Source organism: Aulonocara stuartgranti, assembly GCF_965226115.1.
Source record: "Aulonocara stuartgranti genome assembly, chromosome: 8".
In the NCBI taxonomy this organism is placed as follows: domain Eukaryota; kingdom Metazoa; phylum Chordata; class Actinopteri; order Cichliformes; family Cichlidae; genus Aulonocara; species Aulonocara stuartgranti.
The window spans coordinates 29,155,172-29,174,679 of NC_138959.1; the positions used below are offsets into that span (position 1 = coordinate 29,155,172).

General features: G+C 39.3%; 1 protein-coding gene across 1 annotated transcript in view; it reads right to left on the reverse strand.

The window, feature by feature from the left end:
• The window catches only part of fmn2b (formin 2b), a 62,533-nt gene extending 46,255 nt beyond the window's left edge, over positions 1 to 16,278 (reverse strand). Inside the window, exons 1-7 of the mRNA XM_082545343.1 lie at positions 14,384 to 16,278; positions 12,211 to 12,461; positions 9,343 to 9,521; positions 7,709 to 7,859; positions 4,017 to 4,066; positions 1,189 to 2,204; positions 518 to 662 (exon numbers count right to left, since the gene is read on the reverse strand). Of these exons, the coding sequence (XP_082401469.1) occupies positions 518 to 662; positions 1,189 to 2,204; positions 4,017 to 4,066; positions 7,709 to 7,859; positions 9,343 to 9,521; positions 12,211 to 12,461; positions 14,384 to 15,984 (3,393 nt within the window). The 5' untranslated portion in view covers positions 15,985 to 16,278. The remainder of the gene's footprint in view (positions 1 to 517; positions 663 to 1,188; positions 2,205 to 4,016; positions 4,067 to 7,708; positions 7,860 to 9,342; positions 9,522 to 12,210; positions 12,462 to 14,383) is intronic.
• Between the last annotated feature and the right edge of the window lie 3,230 nt (positions 16,279 to 19,508).

The window sequence follows — 19,508 nt, forward strand, 5'->3', positions numbered from 1 at the left end:
CAACAGTGTAGTGACAACAAGAGCTGTGGACTATAATGTACATTAGGGGTTAAAGTGAGCCAAATATTGGATCTGGTGCATTTATGTTACATTATATCAAGGATAGCAGACATTAGTTTAAATTCAAGGTGATAATGCTGATCAGATTCAGTCACTTTGTTCTACCTTTTATAGTAGCTGATGGGGTGGAAATCAGCCATATAGCTCTCTGTTTAAAACCTAATGAATTCACTAGGCAACACAGGTCATTAAATCCCCTTACAAATATGTGACCTAACAGGATTTCTAAGATGTACAAATTGTAGAACACAGTGTAAACTATGAAGTGATAAGATAGTTTCAAATTTAGTGAAATACAATGTTTTTGTTGTTTTTTTAAAGATGCGTTTCAAAAACACTATAATATGGCTTAAGTGAGTTATTGCATGTTTCTGGATTATGTACGTTCAGATTCATCTGAAGACGAGGGAGCACGTTTTTCAGCTCAGAGGATTTAAAATGTAATTAAACACAACACCTGTTTAGCCTTGGATTTGGTTATGGTGTCAGACAGTGGCTGCTTCTTCTCCTTCACGGCTGTTTTCGAGAACAATTCCACAAACTCTTGAAAGTCTACGTTGGGCTCCTCAATTGTTTCCCACACAAGTGAAGATGACATGTCCCTGAGAAACACAAAACAGCACCACTTATTATGTCAATGAAGCACTTTGTTTGATGTGTTTTGAACAGTGAAATATAAAGCAAGAACATTGTTGTGAGCATTTTGATCATGAAATAGTGAGTCATGATCCGGGAATACAGAAGTTGTGCTTGATCACAGGCTTGGTCATGTAGTAACAGGGTTGTCACAATAACTTTGTTGATAGCATATGTGCAGTTGAAAATTAACTCTTTATACTATGTCAATATAGCGCATAGCTTTGGTCTTTTCATGAGTTGGCAATTAAAACACCATCATCATCATATTGTTGAGATAATGATGTCTAAGAATGTCTTTACCAGAATAAAAAAAAACCCCAAAACATAATGATAATGTATCATAATGATTTTTTCATCATTATAACACAGTTAGGCCCATAAGTATTTGGACAATTGACCATTTCTTTGTAATTCTGCCTGGGTATAGCAATCAACATGTATTAATGTCACAAAACATATGGACCTAAATGTACATGTTACTTTCTTTACTTCTTGGTGTGGAGCTGGATCCTGGTCCAATAGAGAGGCTTCATGGGTCTTGGTGGCTCTAACAAGGCCTTTCTGGGTGGTTTCTCTTGTGTCAGACCCAGAGAATATAAGCCCAGTGGCAGTGGAGGAGGCAGGGAGCCAAGAGCTCCTGGAAGAGCTGGGGGAACACAGATGTTTCCTGGTGGAGGTGGAGGAGGCGGAGGAGGAGGCACACAAGCTTGAGGTGGAGGTGGGCCTTTAACTCCTGGTAATGGAGGAGGAGGAGGAGGGGGAGGCACACAGGCTTCAGTTGGAGGTGGGCCTTTAACTCCTGGTAATGGAGGAGGAGGAGGGGGAGGAGGTGGAACCATGCCACGAGTAAGGGGTGGGACTAGGGCAGGAGGAGGAGGTGGGGGTGCAGCAAGACCATGAGGGAGAGGTGGAGGTAAGGGAGGAGGTGGGGGTGGAGCCAGACAACCAGGGAGAGGTGGAGGAACTCCTAAACCTGGTGGAAGAGGGGGTGGAGGAGGTGGAGGAGGTGGGACTATTTCTGGTAATGGTGGAGGAGGAGGTGCTACAGTCTGCCCTGAATAAGGAGGGCAGACTCCACTTTCACTTCCCCCTAGAAGTGGGGGTGGAGGAGCAGGAGGCTGTAGCTGACACGAACACAGGTACCCATCATGACTGGGGGGAGGCTCCAGGAATCTGTCGACTCTGTCTGGCTCACTACAAGGCACTTTGAACTTTGAACTGTCATCCATTGGTGATGTCTGCACAGACTTTGCCTCCAAGCCTCCAACAGAGAAGGCCTCAGTCTGAAGATGAGCATCGCACACACCCCTTAGTAGGTCCTCTTCTCCTCCACATTCCCTGTCTGTGGTGGAGGTGGTGACTTTCATACTGTCCTTGTCCACCAGAGGGGGCAGTCGCTCCAGCTCAGCAATCTTAGTCCTGAGATCTTCTATGGTTTGTTCCAGTTGCTGGATGACATTAACATGTTTTTCCTTCAGTTTTATTGAAGGAAAAACACATTCTTCCTGTAGAAAATGCAAAACCATAAATTATTCCAGAATTTAAAAAAAAAAATCATTAGTAAAACTAAAATTAGTATGGATTTTCTTTCATATTTATTACATATAAAGTGAAATAGTTAATGACTTTTTTATTGTAATTTTTATTTAATTGTTGTTCATAGGCTTAAAATGGGGGTGACTGTAGCTCAGGAGGTAGAGCATGTCATTTATTGATCAAAAGGTTGGTGGTTCGATCACTGGCTGCCAAATATCCTTGGGCAAGGTACTAACCCCAGTTGCTCTCCGATGCATTCATCAGAGATTGAATGTGTATGAATGTTAGGTAAAAACATTGAAGAAAGTTAATGTGGCATGTTGTATAAAGTGCTTTGAGTGCTCCCGAAGAGTAGAAAACATGAATAAGTCCATTTACCTATTTTAAATCTGGCATATAGTGTATGAAAATCCAACATTTCAAATTATTAAAATAATTCCTACAGGCAATCAAAAAAGTATTTACTGTACGATGCAAAGTTTTTGTTTTATAAGCCACCATCAAAATTAAAACAAGAAAAGGTTTAAATGTTTAACTTATATGTAATGCATATAGAGGTTATTAAAGTTTACCTTTAGTATAACATTTTTTTAACACTTAAACAACTTATTACATAGTAAGATATAGGGGAAGCCAGGAATCGAACCACCAACCTTCCAATCAGTAGATGACCTGAGCTACAGCCACCCCAAGTGGACATGACTTTGATTTTTACTGCACTAAAGAACGAGAGATGGTAAAGTTGAAAGGGCATCCAGGACAGAAACAGCAGCTACACAGAGAGCATTTTAACAGTAAGCTGGCCAGAGGGCAAGTTAATGCCAAGCTTCTTTTTTTAAACAAGGTTTTAGTGAAATATCTTTGTGAGAGCATCAAAGACATTATTCTAATATGCATTTCATTTTGGATATGTGTATATAAGCCCCAGATATTTGGATAACCTGGGCATATTTTTGCCGTCTGGTATTTGAAATTTTTTTCTCTTCATGAAGTTAAGTTTGTTATTGTGTGGGCTTCACTGCATATTTTTTGCCCCATTAATATCCCATTATTATCACCTCCATTTCCTCTGACAAGTACATTTTCAAAATGTACTTTGAAGTACTTGATGTACTTGTCAATTAAATTTAATTCCATAGCGTTTTTCCATTCTTCATGTCTTGTGAAAAAACGTTCTTAATTATGAAAAAACAGAAGTCTGCGTTGCTGAATTTGAACTCTTTTAACTGTTCAAATGATTTAATGCTTTTATTGTCATGAAACTGGTATAATGTATTGTTTGAACATGGTTATCGAACCCCATTTAGTTAATTATGTCTTAGTCAATCACTTATTAACATGATCAAGTAAACCATGATTAACTAAACAGGGTTTAGATAATTTATGTCTCTCACACTGCACCACATTTAAAAAAACGTACAATCCAAATCTCTTTGCATGTGTTTCGTTGTACATATACAATGACAATAAAGGGTTATTCTATTCTATTCTATTCTATTCTATTCTATATGTGACAGTATATGCATTACATTATGACACTGTAAAACATTTACTTTTACGTACTTTGTGATGATCTTAATTGCGTGTTATTTTTTATATTATGACCATAGTAATGGCATTGATGTTTTTAAGCTCAAATTTGTAATGCTCTCTAAATTCTCTTAGAGCTGTTCTTGCATTACTTATAAACCAAAACTAATTTTGGATCATGTTGGAGTTGGAAAATCAAACAGCGTAGCCTTTAGTTCTTAATTTGAAAGAAAGAAAGAAAAGTGACTGACCTCTTTGTTTACATGTTGCTGCCTCAAACCCGTGATATCTGCATGGAGCTCTGGACAAACAAACACACATAGGTCAGTGCAATACACAACAGAGGCAACCTAAGAACAAATGTGTCCAAATATCTATGGATCTAATTATATCTGTTTGAGTCAATCAGCTGCATGTTATTTATTTTTGTACAATAGTGATATAATACCAGTATTTTGTTTGTTTGTTAACTGCTTTTATTAGTTTTTATTTATATGTGCATTTTGGAGCATTTTCATTTAATCAGTTTGTCTTTCATTCAGTTTAGTTAAATTCTAATATTTTATTAGTCTGTTAATTGCCGCTAAGTACAAAGCAGTATCTGTTTCTGTGAATACAATTTGACAACGACGTTTGTTAGCGTTAAAACCTAAAAGTTTGAAAATGCAGTAAATCAAGAAACTTGTGCAGGACAACCAGAATACACCTGACAGCAACTCTGAATCCTTTTTTAATCATTGGATTTCATATTCTACAAGCATGTTTTGAGTTTTCAAACATTACAAACATTTTTCAGAATGACATTGCCTGAGCTCTTTTCCTGGCGTAACTCTTCAAGTTTCACCAAAGCAGGTCATCTGCCTCCATTTCTCGCCATCTCTAGTATTCTGTTTTGTTACACAAATCCTTCACATTTTCTTCATATCTTTTTTCACTATATCCATGAATCTTCTCTGTGATCGTTCTCTTTTCCTTCTGCTTGACAGCTCCATAATTATACATATGCATTTATGCATCCTTTATCTAGTATATTCAGTACTCCTCTTCTGCACATGTCCAACCCATCTCAGCCTTGCCTCTCTAACTTTGTCTTCAAAGCACTAAACTTGGTCCCTCTCATTCACACACATGCAGTCTGTCTTGCTTCTAGTGATTCTCATTCCTCTTCTCTCCAGAGCATTTTCCCACCTCTCCACGCTCTCTTACACCTGCTCTCAAATCTCACTACAGATCACAAGTAAGTAAAGTTTATTTTTATTAAGTGTTTTTCCGTATACAGGCAATCACAAAACGCTGTACACAAAGGCTAAAATAACCAAAATGTTTGGCACCAAAATACACAATATAGACATTACAAAAGTTTAAGATTAAAAAATTGTCAATCAACAGAAGGCTTGTTTAAACAGATTTTTTTTGACTGCTCTTTAAAAGATTCCACAGAGTCAACCAAACGTAGCTGTGGTGGTAGACTGTTCCACAGCCTCCACACACTGATGATCCCCTTTTGTCTTCAGTCATGTTCGGGGAACAAACTCTGTGAGCAGAGACAACAAGCAGCTTGGCCATAAATGGGGCTTGGCCATTTAGTGATCTGTATGTTCAAACAAGGATTTGAAAACACATTCTAAAATCTATTGAGAGCCAATGTAAAGAATATAAAATAGAAATAATGTGAGCACTCTTGCTAGAAGGTGTAAGCAGTCTGGCCGCTGCATTTTGTATAGCTTGGAGGCGAGAAAGAGATGATTTGTCCAAATAAACAGGGCGTTACCATAATTTAAACACAACACAAATGCATGAATAATTTTTTTCCAGTTCAGCTGAGGAGACCATTTTTCACAGTTTAGAAATTTTTCTTAAATAAAAGAAACAGGAACGAGACAGAGATTTGACATGTGAGTCAAGGCCCTGAGAAGAATCTAATATTACTCCAAGATCTCGAATGTTTGGCTTAGCAGAAGGACAGAAAGAAGCAAGAACCTGACTGGTTTTAGAATGTAGTTCAAGAGGAGCTGTGATCATGGTCTCAGTCTTGCTTGTGTTTAAAACAAGGTAACTGCTAGAAAGCCCAGTAGAAACCTGAGTTAAGCACTGGACTAGGTTGGAAAACCTATCCAGCTGATGAGGCTTAAAGGAGACACGCAGCTGAATGCCATCGGCATAGAAATTATAAGAAATGTCACTAAAAGATTGAATAAAGCCAGCTAAAGGAAGCATGTAGAAAGAAAATAATGATGGACCCAAAACTGAACCCTGTGGAACCCCGCAGGTTAAGGGGGCAATGTCAGAGGAGAAGCTGTCAGTCCTAGCAGAAAAGGTCCTGTCTGATAAGAAGGAAAAAAAAACAGTCTAAGGCACAGCCAGTTATACCCGCCAAAATCTTCAGCCTGTTAAGTAGCTGATCGATGGTATCGAAGGCTGAGATTCCCTGCATCAGAAGCCATTAATAGATCATTATAGACCCTTAAGAGAGCAGTCTCAGTGGAGTGCTGCTTTTGAAAGTCAGATGAAAAGGGTAAGCAGTCTGTAATCTGCATAGTAAGGACCTGAACTGATTTTCTGCAATTTATTCTAGTAATTTGCTTATAAATGGTCATTTTAAATAGGCCGATAATAGTAGAGCTGGGATCTAGATTCTGTTTTTTCAATAGAGGAGTTACCTCGGCATGTTTAATATGTCTAAGGAGCATCATGAGGATTTCATTTTACCTACAGTATTACTGTAATTAAGTCATTGAGTCTGATTGGAGAAAAAGAAGTAAATGACCCAGACACCAAGGGCCATCTTCATAAGGGAAGGCACTTAAGGAGAATTTGGATCTCGAGTCCATCACCTTATTTACAAAGTGATTGAGAAACGTGTCTTGATGCATTCTCAGTCATCCAGGTAAGTAAATCTCCAAAAGTTGATCCTGTTCATCTGGACGTTTCTCCCACTGAAAACGCTACGTCCAGATGAACAGAATCAACTTTTGGAGACTGAGAAAAGTATCATCAGAAAGTAACACAGCATGCTGAGATGGAGGAGAAACAATACTATTAATAGTCTCAAATAGTACTTGGATTATTCTTATGATGATTTATACGTTTATTGAAATAAGAGGATCTAGCCTCTTTCACTGACTCATTATATAAGTGAAGAAGTTCTTTGAAGTGTTCACGATGAACAATCAGACCAGTGGACCAGTGAATAAACACAGTGGACCAGACGGTCTGCTTTTCGGCAGGAACGTCAAAGACCACAAGTTTGATCATTTAACCAAGGTGTGCAGGAACTAACAGAGCAATGCCTAGTTTTGAAAGGAGCAACCTGACTGAGAATGACTAGTTATTGGTCAGTAAAAGAGTTAAGAAGGAGCTTGACATTGTCAGAAGAAGTTTTACAATTAAAAAGGGAAGAAAACTTAGAAATCATAGCGTCATCAATAAAGTGCCTGCGCTCAACAAAACCTTGGGGAAGAGACTCAAATGTCCAACCTCACATACTTTTCTGCCACTCTTGGCTTACATCATATTCTTACATCATAATCATCTTCTGAGTAATAGCTTTTGTGAAGCAAAAAGCCAGAAATGAATAAACACGAAGAAAGTGTAAAATGTTTATATGCATTTTTATATAAGCGAGATGACAAGATTGGTATCTTTCACATGTTTGTGTGTTAGCCTACCAAATCATAAAGATTGTAAAACAATCAAAAGTGTAAAGCTTACTTCGCAAAAAGTAAGAGTAAGAGTTTTTAAAAATTGTAATATACAGAATTAAATCCAGCTGTAACAAAAGGGTTAGTTTGTTTCAGTGTTTGGTATAACCTTATGGTAATAATGTGTTTTTGTTTGTTTATATAGAGCCAGGACCACAGAATAAACACTGTATCAGTTTTAGGGCATGCACAAACCACCAACAAGAACTACAGATTAGACTACAGAGCAGTGCTATTCTTACCTGATTGTGCAGATTGAAGTCCATTCCTGTTATCTCCACCTGGTTTGGCTTGAGGCCAAGGGCCTTTAATCTGAATTGGTTGTTTCCCCTCACAGAGATCCAAAGAGTGTGGTGGCTGGTTGACAGCTGCCCATGTGTAAAGCTGGTCGTGCTAAGTAAACATATTTTTTTTAAAAAACAGTTACAGTTGCACTTATCCTCATTTCACAAATAAATCTCCACATTTGGAAATGTCAATCATAAATACTCGTTTTTAGAGAGCTGTGCAACTCCAGTCTTGTGTACAAAGTCCAGTCAAACAGCAGTCACAGTTACAGCTTAGAAATCACAAAATTTGTTTTCCTTTTCTTGTTCATGAGTTGATCCTGTGTGGAACACTTAGTACCTTTGTGCATTATGCTTTCTGTTTATTCTTAAAACATGTTTGCTTGTTCATATTAAAGCCAGTATTACTGGTGACCCTAATTGTAAGGACAACAACAAGTCCAGCTTAACTAACTCATCATTTGCTATATAGTATACTTAGTACAGACAGTACAGTTTTCTTAAAAATCACAAATTTTACACGCTCTTCAGTACCATTTCATTAAAAGTAACGTTTTGCAGCTGTTTTCATTGAGTTTGACCATTTCTATGCCAGAAGTCAGTGCAGCTGGATGAACTTTGTCTCTGTTTTTAATCAGCGAAAATCACTGAGCACAGACGATTCAAACAAGAGGCTGTTCTTCATTTCTTTCGCATTCCCTTTGATACAGTTAAAAAATATTCAGGTTGAATAAACAACAGTGGCACAGTCTCTATGCTATTCATCAAATATGCAGGTGCATCAGGTTGCCTTTGTACTTGTTAATGTTGTTGGCATCAGCTACACAATGGACCTAGAGCGAGCACAACAGAGCCAGCAGTGCACGGGCAGGAATGCATTTCTTACTTGGAAATTCCGACACCACTTAAAGAAGCAAGGAATGGGCGGAATCTGACCCTTCAATGCAAACTCTGTTTGCCAGCAACCAAGCTGCTCTTAAAAGAACCCAACCTTAACAAACATCTGGAAGTAATTTCTTTTTAAAAACTAACGTTAGCCTACTGCAAATACCTTGTTTTAGTTGTGGTAGCTACCTGGGTTATGTGTCACTTCAGTGTCTTCCATGTACTATTGCTGTGTGATTTATTACTATTACTGAAGGCTACTCACCACCGAGCTAACACTGTTAGCTGGCGTTACCTGAGGTTAGTTCATAGACTGCAGACCGTTAGACTTGATGAATAGCATTAACAACCTGCTAGCTGCAAATTGTCATGTGCAGTTCAGTAATAGTAATAAATCACACAGCAATAGTACATTCATGTGAGAAGCATGACAATATATTAAGCAATCCAAAGTATTCAGAATACGTTACTCTCATTGGGTAACCCAACAGAATACGTTACAAACTACATTTTGGGGCATTTATTCTGTGATATGTAGTGGAATACAAGTTTAAAGTAACCTTCCCAACATTGTCTATCATTTAATATAATGATAGTGCCAACATATGCCCTTTTTCATCTGAAATAGCCTCCCATAAAATATGACAATGAAAATAATTCACTGCTAACATGAGAAGATAGGGGTGTGGTGTAAAACTACATACATCGAACTTGGGTGATGCGGTGGAGGTGATGTGGGTAGTGCTTCCCCCCAGCTGTTCTCTGAAGCAGTCTGTGAATGGCAGCAGGAGGCCCATTGCTAAGATCCTAGAGCAGAGCCTCTCAGCCTCCTCTGGCTCATCCGCTTGCTGTTGCAAGAACAGCTTCTCCAGAAGAGTTCGACCTGGACATCAGGGAGAAAACAGAAAAACAGAATTTTTTGTGGGACGTACAGTGGCACAAAGATTCGTATCAGGCTACCATAATGTGCACTGGCTACCTACTCCTTCTAATCCTTAGGATGGGCGAAAGGCAGAGATGGATCAAAAGGGATATTTTAACTGAAACTGTTCACTGATCAATTGTGTACAACTCCCGGCAAAAATCGCCATATTTGTCGGATGGTCTTTCAGTTTTGTTTTGTTTTGTTTTTTTACTTTATTTTTGTTATATAGCAGAATATTTAGATTTTTGTGACGTGTACCTCACAAACTTTTGTATATAACAGGATATTTTTAAAATGGTTTAAAATGGAGCACTGTAACAAAAAATAATTTCCCCCAGGGATCAATAAAGTATTCTGATTCTGATTCTGATTCTGATTCTGATTTTCCAGATTAAGTCGAAGAAAAATATGTATTCACTTACTGTTCAGCAAAAAAGTGGAATTATCATTTTAAAAAATCACAATTATTATGATACCTTTTCCACCTCCTGGCTCAGCTTTTTCACTAATAAAACCAACCTGGTTCCACGTTTCTCAGCTAGTAGCTGACATCAGCTTTGCTGCGTGGAGCTTTGTCATGGAGTCTTCACTTCACCTTCTTTAAAAAGATATGTGTTTTTTAAAGAAGTGGTTTGACACTCTCATCGACAAAATCTATTATTATCCTGAAAAATGACATCATCATCACCAAACCCATGTTCTGAATTTACTGATGTGATGACAGCATAATTTTGACTAGCGCATATTTGTGACTCAACAATGGCACTCAGCAGTCTACTTTTCCTTTGAATTTTTTGAATGTCAATAGAATTTTATTCAGTGTAATTCTTACAGATCTGTCACAAACACTGACATCTCTGTCTACACATTTTTGTTTGGATGGTTTGTGGGGTTGTTTGTGGACTTTCTATTTTCTTTGAGTTTTCTCTCCTGGTGCTTTGAGATCTTCCATCTAGCCAAACATTTTCCTTTTACAATGTCTGTTGTTTGTTTCCATCCATCCTTTGATATTCTTCTGTTTACACAATTAAGGGTTGTGGGAAACTGGACAGCTCACCAGTCTGTCACAAACATGTTTTGTATTGTGAACCAGAATGACGTTTTTCACATTTTAGTATGAGGCTGCCATATTAAAGCAAAGTACCTTCATGTACCACAACTGCTACAGCACCTTACTGGGGTTACTGAGACATTACCCACTATGTCCAATGGTCCTGAGTCGTTGCCCAGATGCTGCTGATGTTTTGGACTTTGTAGTTTTTTGATTCATTGCTGAGTTTTTACCTTTTTTTACCATATATTTTCCTTAGTGCAGTTAGTCTTGTTTTCACTTTCTGGTTGTGATTAGTTTATTTCTTGTTCTGTCTTTATTTGTGAGTTATCCTATATTAAGTTGTGTCTGTGTTTCCCTGTTTGGTTATCACATATCACTCCCTGTTTTATTTGGATAGTTATTTTTACCTTTTGCCTTGCTTTTAGTTTTACTTCACCCTTGTCTCGTCTTCTGATTCAGTGTGTCTTGTTTTCTCTAGCTGTTTCCACTGCCTTATAGAGGTGGGAATCACCAGATACCCCATCATCTGATAAGATACAATACCACTGCATTACAATCAGTGTATTACAATAACATATGTAAATGATAAATGGCCTGCATTTGTATAGCGCTTTTCTAGTCATTAAGGACCCCAAAGCGCTTTACACTACATTCAGTCATCTACACATTCACACACAGGTGATGGCAGCTACATTGTAGCCACAGCCACCCTGGGGCGCACTGACAGAGGCGAGGCTGCCGGACACTGGCACCACCGGGCCCTCTGACCACCACCAGTAGGCAAACATGGGGTTAGTATCTTGCCCAAGGATATTTGGCATGCAGCTAGGAGGCAGCCTGGGATCGAACCACTGACCTTCTGATTAGTGGCTGACCTGCTCTGCCACCTGAGCTACAGCCATGTATTGTGGGATATCACCTATTATGTCTTCACAGTTAAGCATTCTCAATATCAGTTTTATCCAATAATATAAAGTGGCATGCCAGCACTGTCAGTAAAGCCTGAATAAATGTTGTTAGAATATGAAGTCAGTCTGCTCTCCAAAAGTTGATCCTGTTCATCTGGACGTAGCGTTTTGGGGAAACCTGCAGTCAGCTGAGACTGAAGAAGTCACCTGGATGAGTGATGAAACGTTTCTCCCACAAAACGCTACGTCCAGATGAACACAATCAACTTTTGGAGATTTACTTTCCTGGATGATTGAGAATGCATCAAGATCTGATTTGCCAGTCATGAGATGTATTTATCTCAGAACTGCCACTGAAAATTTGGTTATGATTTGCCTGTCAGATTTGATCCAAATGTAGCCCAATAAGGAGTCTGTTTGCTTCATAATATTGCCATAAAGTTCCCAGTTGCATCAGCAGCACCTCACTAGCACAAGCAGCAAGCAGAGCCATCTGGCCTTTACTGATGTCAAACAGCTTGACAGAAGTTCATATAGAGGTTTTTTTAAACTCTTTAAATATTCCCAGAGTGATATAGGGACCTGATATAGGACCTTGCATATAGTATTAACCCTTTTGACTAAGTAACAAGTTAAATAATTCCTGCTTACACCCACACATGTCCACACACTGTTTAATACTCACCTGTAAAGACATCCTGAAAACCACAAGTAGATACTTGTCCACATGAAAATCTTCTCGTTCCACAGATGGGCTGGCTGCCTCCTCCTGTGTGGCCCCCCAAATATTCTCCTGAGCTCAGTAAGCCACCTCCATCTTCCTCCTTGCCTCTCAATCGCCTGTCTAGTTCCTCTGTCCAGTCAGCTGAGCGACTCAAAGGGCTAGCAAGGCTTCTGGAGCGTTTTCTGCGCACCTGCCAACCTTCAGCCATCATCCTGTAACATTTATGTTCCCGGTTAGCTTAGCTTTGCAAGTGCATTTCTTGCAATGTGTTTACAGTTAGTTTTACTTTTCCACAGTTTTCTGATTTCTTCCATTTTAGGCAAACTGACAGAGCCTTCATCCTCTCCATAGATAAAGTGCTCAACTAAACATTAAAACGCATGTTTACGGCTTAGTACAAAAGCGTTTAGCCTCTGTGGACCATTTCCTTCTTGTAGACACAGTGAGATCATCCAAAATATCACAGAAAGATGATTTGCATCCAATAATCAGTGAACACATTAAACTACTGTATTACTTCACAATCGTTTGTTGAGAAAAATGTTATTACAGAAACACTCAGATGTTTGTGTAATAATGTAATGTTCATCTTGAGTTTAGCCATGAGTTCAGGAATTGACATGAAATTCTTACATATGTCAGTAACAACTCATCCAATCTATACATGCAAAGAGAAATCAAACCATAGAGTTCCATAAATTATCTGCAATACTGAAAAATGACCCAAAGAAAAACTATTAAATACATGAAGAAAGAGAGTGTGGAAAAAGGCACAGAAGGTTACATTACACCAGCTAAACTCTATGAGTGATTAAAAAGCAAGTCTGCCACTTAGTGCAAATTAATACGAGTGAGTTAGATCCAGACTAGACAGTGGAGTGAAAAGAATCATCATAAGAGTTCTCCAAGTGCCAAGCATCACTTGTGGAGCGCTAAGGTGCAATTGTTTTAGAAAACAATAAGTAATGCACTCAACTGCCATGACAGGCATTGCTCACCATGCAAGACTCAATTACTGAAGAAAAAGCATGTTTAAGCACATTTAAAGTTTGCTTAACAACATTTAGACGAGTGGAATACTGGGAGAACTCTTTAGATGCCATAATACACAACATGTTTGAGGGTCAAATATGCTGCATATCACCCCAAAAAACCACCAACAGTGAAGTTTGGAGGGGGGAACATCATGGTGTGGGGCTGTTTTTCAGCATACCACACTGGCACGTTTCATATAATTAAGGAAGGATGAATGGAAATATGTACCAAGATATTCTTGACCAAAACCTGTTGCCATCTACCAGGATAATGAAGATGAAATGAGGGTGCACATTTCAACAAGACAGAGAAGAAAACAAGAAAACCAAACGTTTCAGAGAAAGAAAAGAAAATGGCTAGAATCCTGCTGACCTGAATCCAACTGAAAAGAACTAAAGCTCTGAGTTCATAGAAGGGTCCCATCGAGCACTCAAAATTTGAAGACTGTTTGTGTGGGCCGAAATCACACTTGAGCAATGAATTTCCTCCATGCAACTGTACAAAAGTCCTTGTTAGTGATGACAAAGTATTAAAACGTTTTCAGTGTGTTCAATACTTTTTTTCCTGAGTCATTTCTCATTATTATAAATACCCTAATTTATGCACAACTATGGTTTGATTTCATTGCATGTGTGAATTGGATGGGTTGTTACCAACATCTGGTGAGAATTTCATGTCAATAGCACCTTTAGAAATATATATTTTTTTAGAATACTGACGACGTATACAGTACTTATTTTAAACACTAAATACGTCCTTGATCTAGTGGTTTGCTTACAGTCTAGCAGATCTCTCATTATTAATGCCTTTTACTACAAGAAAATTGCTCAGTGCCACTTTGCCACAAACCTATGTTTCTAAAACAATGAAAATAACAGCGAAAATGTTGAGATTATTCTTGAAAATAAGAGAAATTATGAAAACGAAAAGAATATAGTCTGTTTTAATCCACGTGGGGCTAAGATTTGAGTTTTTTGTATGTGCTAAATAGGCTAATCTTGTTAGATGTTACGTTTTAAATTAGGTCTCATATGATCATTTTGACATTACAGTGCTTTAAAATTCTAGAACCAGTATCAGCCATGCAAACAACCAGTACCTGTGAAAGTTATGGTGAGCTCTGCGTGGGGAGAGGGGGCTGTGAGATGGTGAGTGCCCTGGGGAACTGAGCTGTCTTGTAGTGGTTTTGATGTAGGACGGGAAGATGGGAGGGTAAGGTTTCACCACAGGACTAGAGCAGGTGGCGGGGTGGGCAGACTTGAGGAGGCGTTTGGCCAATGTGGGGCTCTCCTGAGGAAGTAGTGGGCTAAAGCAGGCGCTGCTCCTCCTAAACTGCTGGTTGGAGGGGGAAGCCTTGGTGCTGGTAGAGGGGCTGGGTTCAGAGTCAGCACTTAAGCAGTCCTCAAGAGACTCAGCGCTGGTACCTGAGCCTAAGTGAATCTCACCTTCTTCAAATACAGTTCTTGAACTCAGTCCCTCTAGTGGCTCAGGACTTCTATGGTTGTCGTCTGGCAGTGGAAGACTGAGATTAGCATCCATCTCAAGCTCCCTCACCTGCTCCTGCTGGGTTTCAGCACTTGCTCCCTCCTCTTCCCCTGTGATTTTCCCAGTGCTGTCAAATGTAAAATCGTGGAAACTGTTACCAACAGTTGTCATGGTCACCGGGCAGACTGTTGCCCCCCCTTCAGTAGCTATGGAAATATCTGTGTGAGGGCGCTGCTGAAGCAAAGCATGCTGGTCTTTTGTGCCTGTGGAAACACAAAGAGCAGCTTCTCTTTGCCCCTGCCCCTTTAGCTCCAGATGCCTGTCCTCATTCTTCTCAATAACCTCTGCGTTGAAGGGGCTATTCTGTGTGGGAAGTGGCTCGTTTTGCTTGACAGAGCCAATAATAGATCCTCCCTCCAGGAATGACAAGGCATCAGACCCCAGCTCTAATTCTGGGGTCAGGTCAAGCACCTCAGGAGGAGTTAATTTAACTACCCCATTACTCTGTTTCCTCCTATCCTTTCCTTCCCCCCAAATTAGATTCCTTCCTCCCCCTCCTTGTGTTTCCACAATTGAGGTAACCCCCCCATGCTGCTGTTGCTGGAGCCTTATAGCGAGCTGGATATCCGCAAGCAAATCCTCATGGTCAGCTGCTGAGTGGAAACTGTAGATATCAGTGTCTGATCCTGAGCTCCCTCCCTTCTGCCCTCCATCTTCTGCAGGAGAGTTTGCGGTCGATGCTTTCTGCTGCATCTCATGCTTCTCGTCTCTCTCATCTCCATCATCCCTTTTCCCCTGCTTCTTTCTCTTCTCAGGAAAGGCAGCCTCAGTGTCCGACTGCCCCAGCTCATCTGCAGACAGATCAGGTGTTTTTGTGCTGTCCAGCTCATCGTGCTGAGATGCTAAAACATCCTCTTTTGAGCCTTTCACTGATGAACACACGTCTCCTTTTCCTTTAAGGTTACCCTTTCGCTTCCGGATGGAGAAAACAGAAGACTTGGACTCTGATTTATTTTTATTTTTTAGTCCTGTGCCGTTCGTCACTCCCCTTCCTCCTGCACTGCCTGTTCCTTTACCTCCATGTTTACCATGGAGTTTCTTTCCTCCTTTTTTTACGTCCCCTCCTCCCTCTCTCCATCCTTCATCTAGCGATGGGTAGCTTCCGTTGCTTGATGCTGCTGCTGCTTTCTTTTGCTTTGTCTCTTGGTTACCCATGTTGATGGAGCAAGAAAGCTCGATGACTAGCTGCCGCTTCCTCAGGTCATGCCTAGAAGAGCTTCTAGGACAATATTTAGATGCTCAATTTCAAGCTTCTTGCCCAATTTGTGGATGCACGTCTGGTGAAGGAGGAGCCGCTGCTGCGGCTGCTGCTGCTATTGATGATTGTTCTTTTAAGCTCTCCTGTGTGACGATCTTCCTTGTTGTTTTCCGGTGACGAAGGCTCGCGTGGCAGTGATGTTGACACTGATGCAGAGTAGACATATGGCTCCCTCTTCTTCCACCCCTTTCTCACTCTGTGTTACCCTCCCCCTCATCTCCATCTGCTGAAAGGAATGACGCAGGCACTGTGTGCTCAGTAGAGTGCTTTTTTGTGAGGTAGACTGGGAGAAATGGAAAGACTGGGATGGAGGCACAAATCTTTCAGGACCTGGGAAGAATAAAGGTGCTGCTGGTAGCTCACACACTGTGCAGCTGGGGATAGGTTATAAGGGCCTTCATGTTGGTCTTTGAACTAAAAACCAACATGAAGGATAGATTTTTCTTAATAAAAAAAAACAGTTATTAAAATATCTGTCAGAAATAGTCAAAGCTGAATAAGATTACAGTTTATAAGCTGAAATGGATCATATTCTGTGTGGTTCAGACCATATAAATATATTGTCTCATAGCAGTTAGCCCCACTAACTATAATGTCAATGTAAAAAAGAGCTTGCAAATGAAAAGGAAGATTGTGTTTAAAATGTGTAGTGGCAGAAAAAAAGGTTCTTTCATTCAGTTGATGAGCTGAACTGAGACTTTTAACTTACTATAACAGAAAAACTTGAAAATAGAGACGACTCTGAAAGGACTTAATCAGATTTAAACCTGTGCATCTGTGAATACTTTCAGCCTCAAATGCACTTGAATTATCCATTCAAAGAGAGTTGTTCACAGTGGAAACACATGGGCTCTTTAATGACTCTTCTTTGTGAAACATCTTTAGCAAGCAAGCAATTTATTTATATAGCACTTTCAGAACAACACAGCTGAACACAAAGTGCTGTACACTTGGCATGCCACAAATGATACATGAATAAGTTTAAAAAAGGAGAGAGAGATTTACTCAAAATAAATAAATAAAATAAATAAAAACTTAAAATAATACAATTAGCACAAAATAAAAAGTATGCAATGATAATTAGAATTAAAAACAATAAAATGAGCACAATAGATTAAGAACAATAAAATCAATAAAATCAGGGTCATACTACAGAAGCGTAGAGCTGCCACCCAGGCAAAAGAAAAATACAAGTGTATCACGTTATAACGTGAAAAGTTTATTGTTCTAACAAGATACTTTTCCTGTTTGTACAATATACTATCATGTTTGTACAATATACTTTTCACGTTTGAACAACATAATATCACGTTATTACAATATACATAATTATCACGTTCGTACAATATGAATATTATATTGTACGAACGTAAAAAAAATACCATTACAATAACATTTTTTATTGTAAGAACGTAAAACGTGTTGCGTTCGGAAACCCAAATCCATGGTAGTTGTGGAGAGCTCACGCTCTTCAGAACTGGCACTTAACTTTGAATGCCCTGCTTTCAACATGGACACAAACACTGATAGCCCACTTCTGAGATTTCTTCGGAATCGTGGTGTACCTGAGGACTGTCTCTTACGAATGCTACAAGAACACGTAAGCGCTCTCTTGAGGGGGAAACTTGTAAAACTCGCTTTTTACGAAGTTACAGCGTCTAAAAATATGACATATTGCTAAGTTAGCAACCACAGCGGTTTTCGCTTCTCTCGCTTTGACTGCGTAAGGACGTAACGGTAGGCTGCATTGGTGTGGATCTATATGGAATGGAGAATGTAAAACAAATTAACCCGCTGTATAAAACTGGGTCGTTGTATGACCACATGTTACTACTTAACCCGTATGCAGATTCCAGGTTTCTTAAATATATCGCTATATTATGTGATGCACAATGTTTCCTTGTTTATCTAAAAACAAATGAATTAAACTTTGTTTATATTGATATTTGGCTTCAATTAAAAAAAAACAGTGAGTTCAACCCTTTGTGCTCTGTGCAACTGAAAGATACGTGAATACTAATTTACTTTTTCAAAGGTGGGCTTTGTATATACTGTAATATTTCTATTAATAACATGTTAGAGAATCTCATTAATGTTGCTGGCATAGAGAGAGGAAAAGAATAAATGCTAAATATTGATGCCTGCCACTAAAATAATAACAGACAATTATCAAAACACATGTTAAATGTACATACATTTTTTTAGTGAGGTACCTCATGTGGTGTGGCAGCAGGTATACCTTGTACTTCTGTATAGTAATAAATATCTCTGTTATTACAGATTGATGTCACAGTGATTGATCCCAACATATGGTGACCGGATAGCTGCCAGACGGTTCTGCTTGGAAAACAGTGGTGCAAGTACTAAGGAATCAAGAAAAAACTCATTGCTCGAAAAATTAAAGGAAAAGATGGGAATCAATGAAAATGAGAAGAAACCTGATCATGAGGAGGCATTTGTTTCTAAGAGAAAAAGAACATATGCAAAAAACAACAAATGGGCTGAGAAAAAGACTCGAAAAATTGAGTTAGGGTGGATCCATGAAGGTAAGCAAGTGAGAAAGCGCAGAGGAGGAGGAACAAGGACCTTTGATGTGCCCAAAGACTCCAAAAAAGCTGACATATTACAGTATGCTAAAGATCTTTTCTTTCCAAGTGGAAAAAGCAAATTTGGAAGATGGGAGGTGTTCAGTCATGACATATTAGACTATCAGGAAGAGGCCGTATTTGATGAAGATGTCACAGTTGGAGAACTCTATTCAGCACTTAAAATGGGAATGTTGAGATTTTACTCTTGCACAAGAAGATTTTCCAATGATGAAAATGGAGATGAAGAAGCTTCTCACACTGTTGTGATCTCATCATCAGAATCTAGGAATGCTGATGAAGATGTATTATTAGACACATCTGAGGTAATGATTGGACCCTACCTTGGAGAGCCTCTGCCTTGTCAACTTGATGACACTGTAATAGATGAACCATTCCTGCAGTTTGAGGAAGATGATCTGGTCATCACATCCATTACACTTCCTCCAACAAACACAGCAGTCAGTAGTCCAGATACATCTATAAGCAATGAAGCAATAAGCTCTGCAGGATCATATGATGTTGTCTGTGTTACCACCAAACTTCACAGGGTTACTATTCTGGAGGAGATGATCAGCCAGTTCAAAGATCCAGCACTCCTCATACACCCTCTAAAATACACCTACATTGATGAAAAAGGAGCTGATGCAGACGGTGTATCAAGAGATGTGTATGCTGCATTTTGGTCAGAGTTTGTGGACAACACAGCTGAAGGAGAGGAGTTCAGAGTGCCATCACTGTCTCCTAAATGGCAAGAAGAAGAGTGGAAATCCATGGGTAGAATTTTACTGAAGGGATTTCAAGACCATGGATATTTCCCTTGTCGCCTTGCTCCT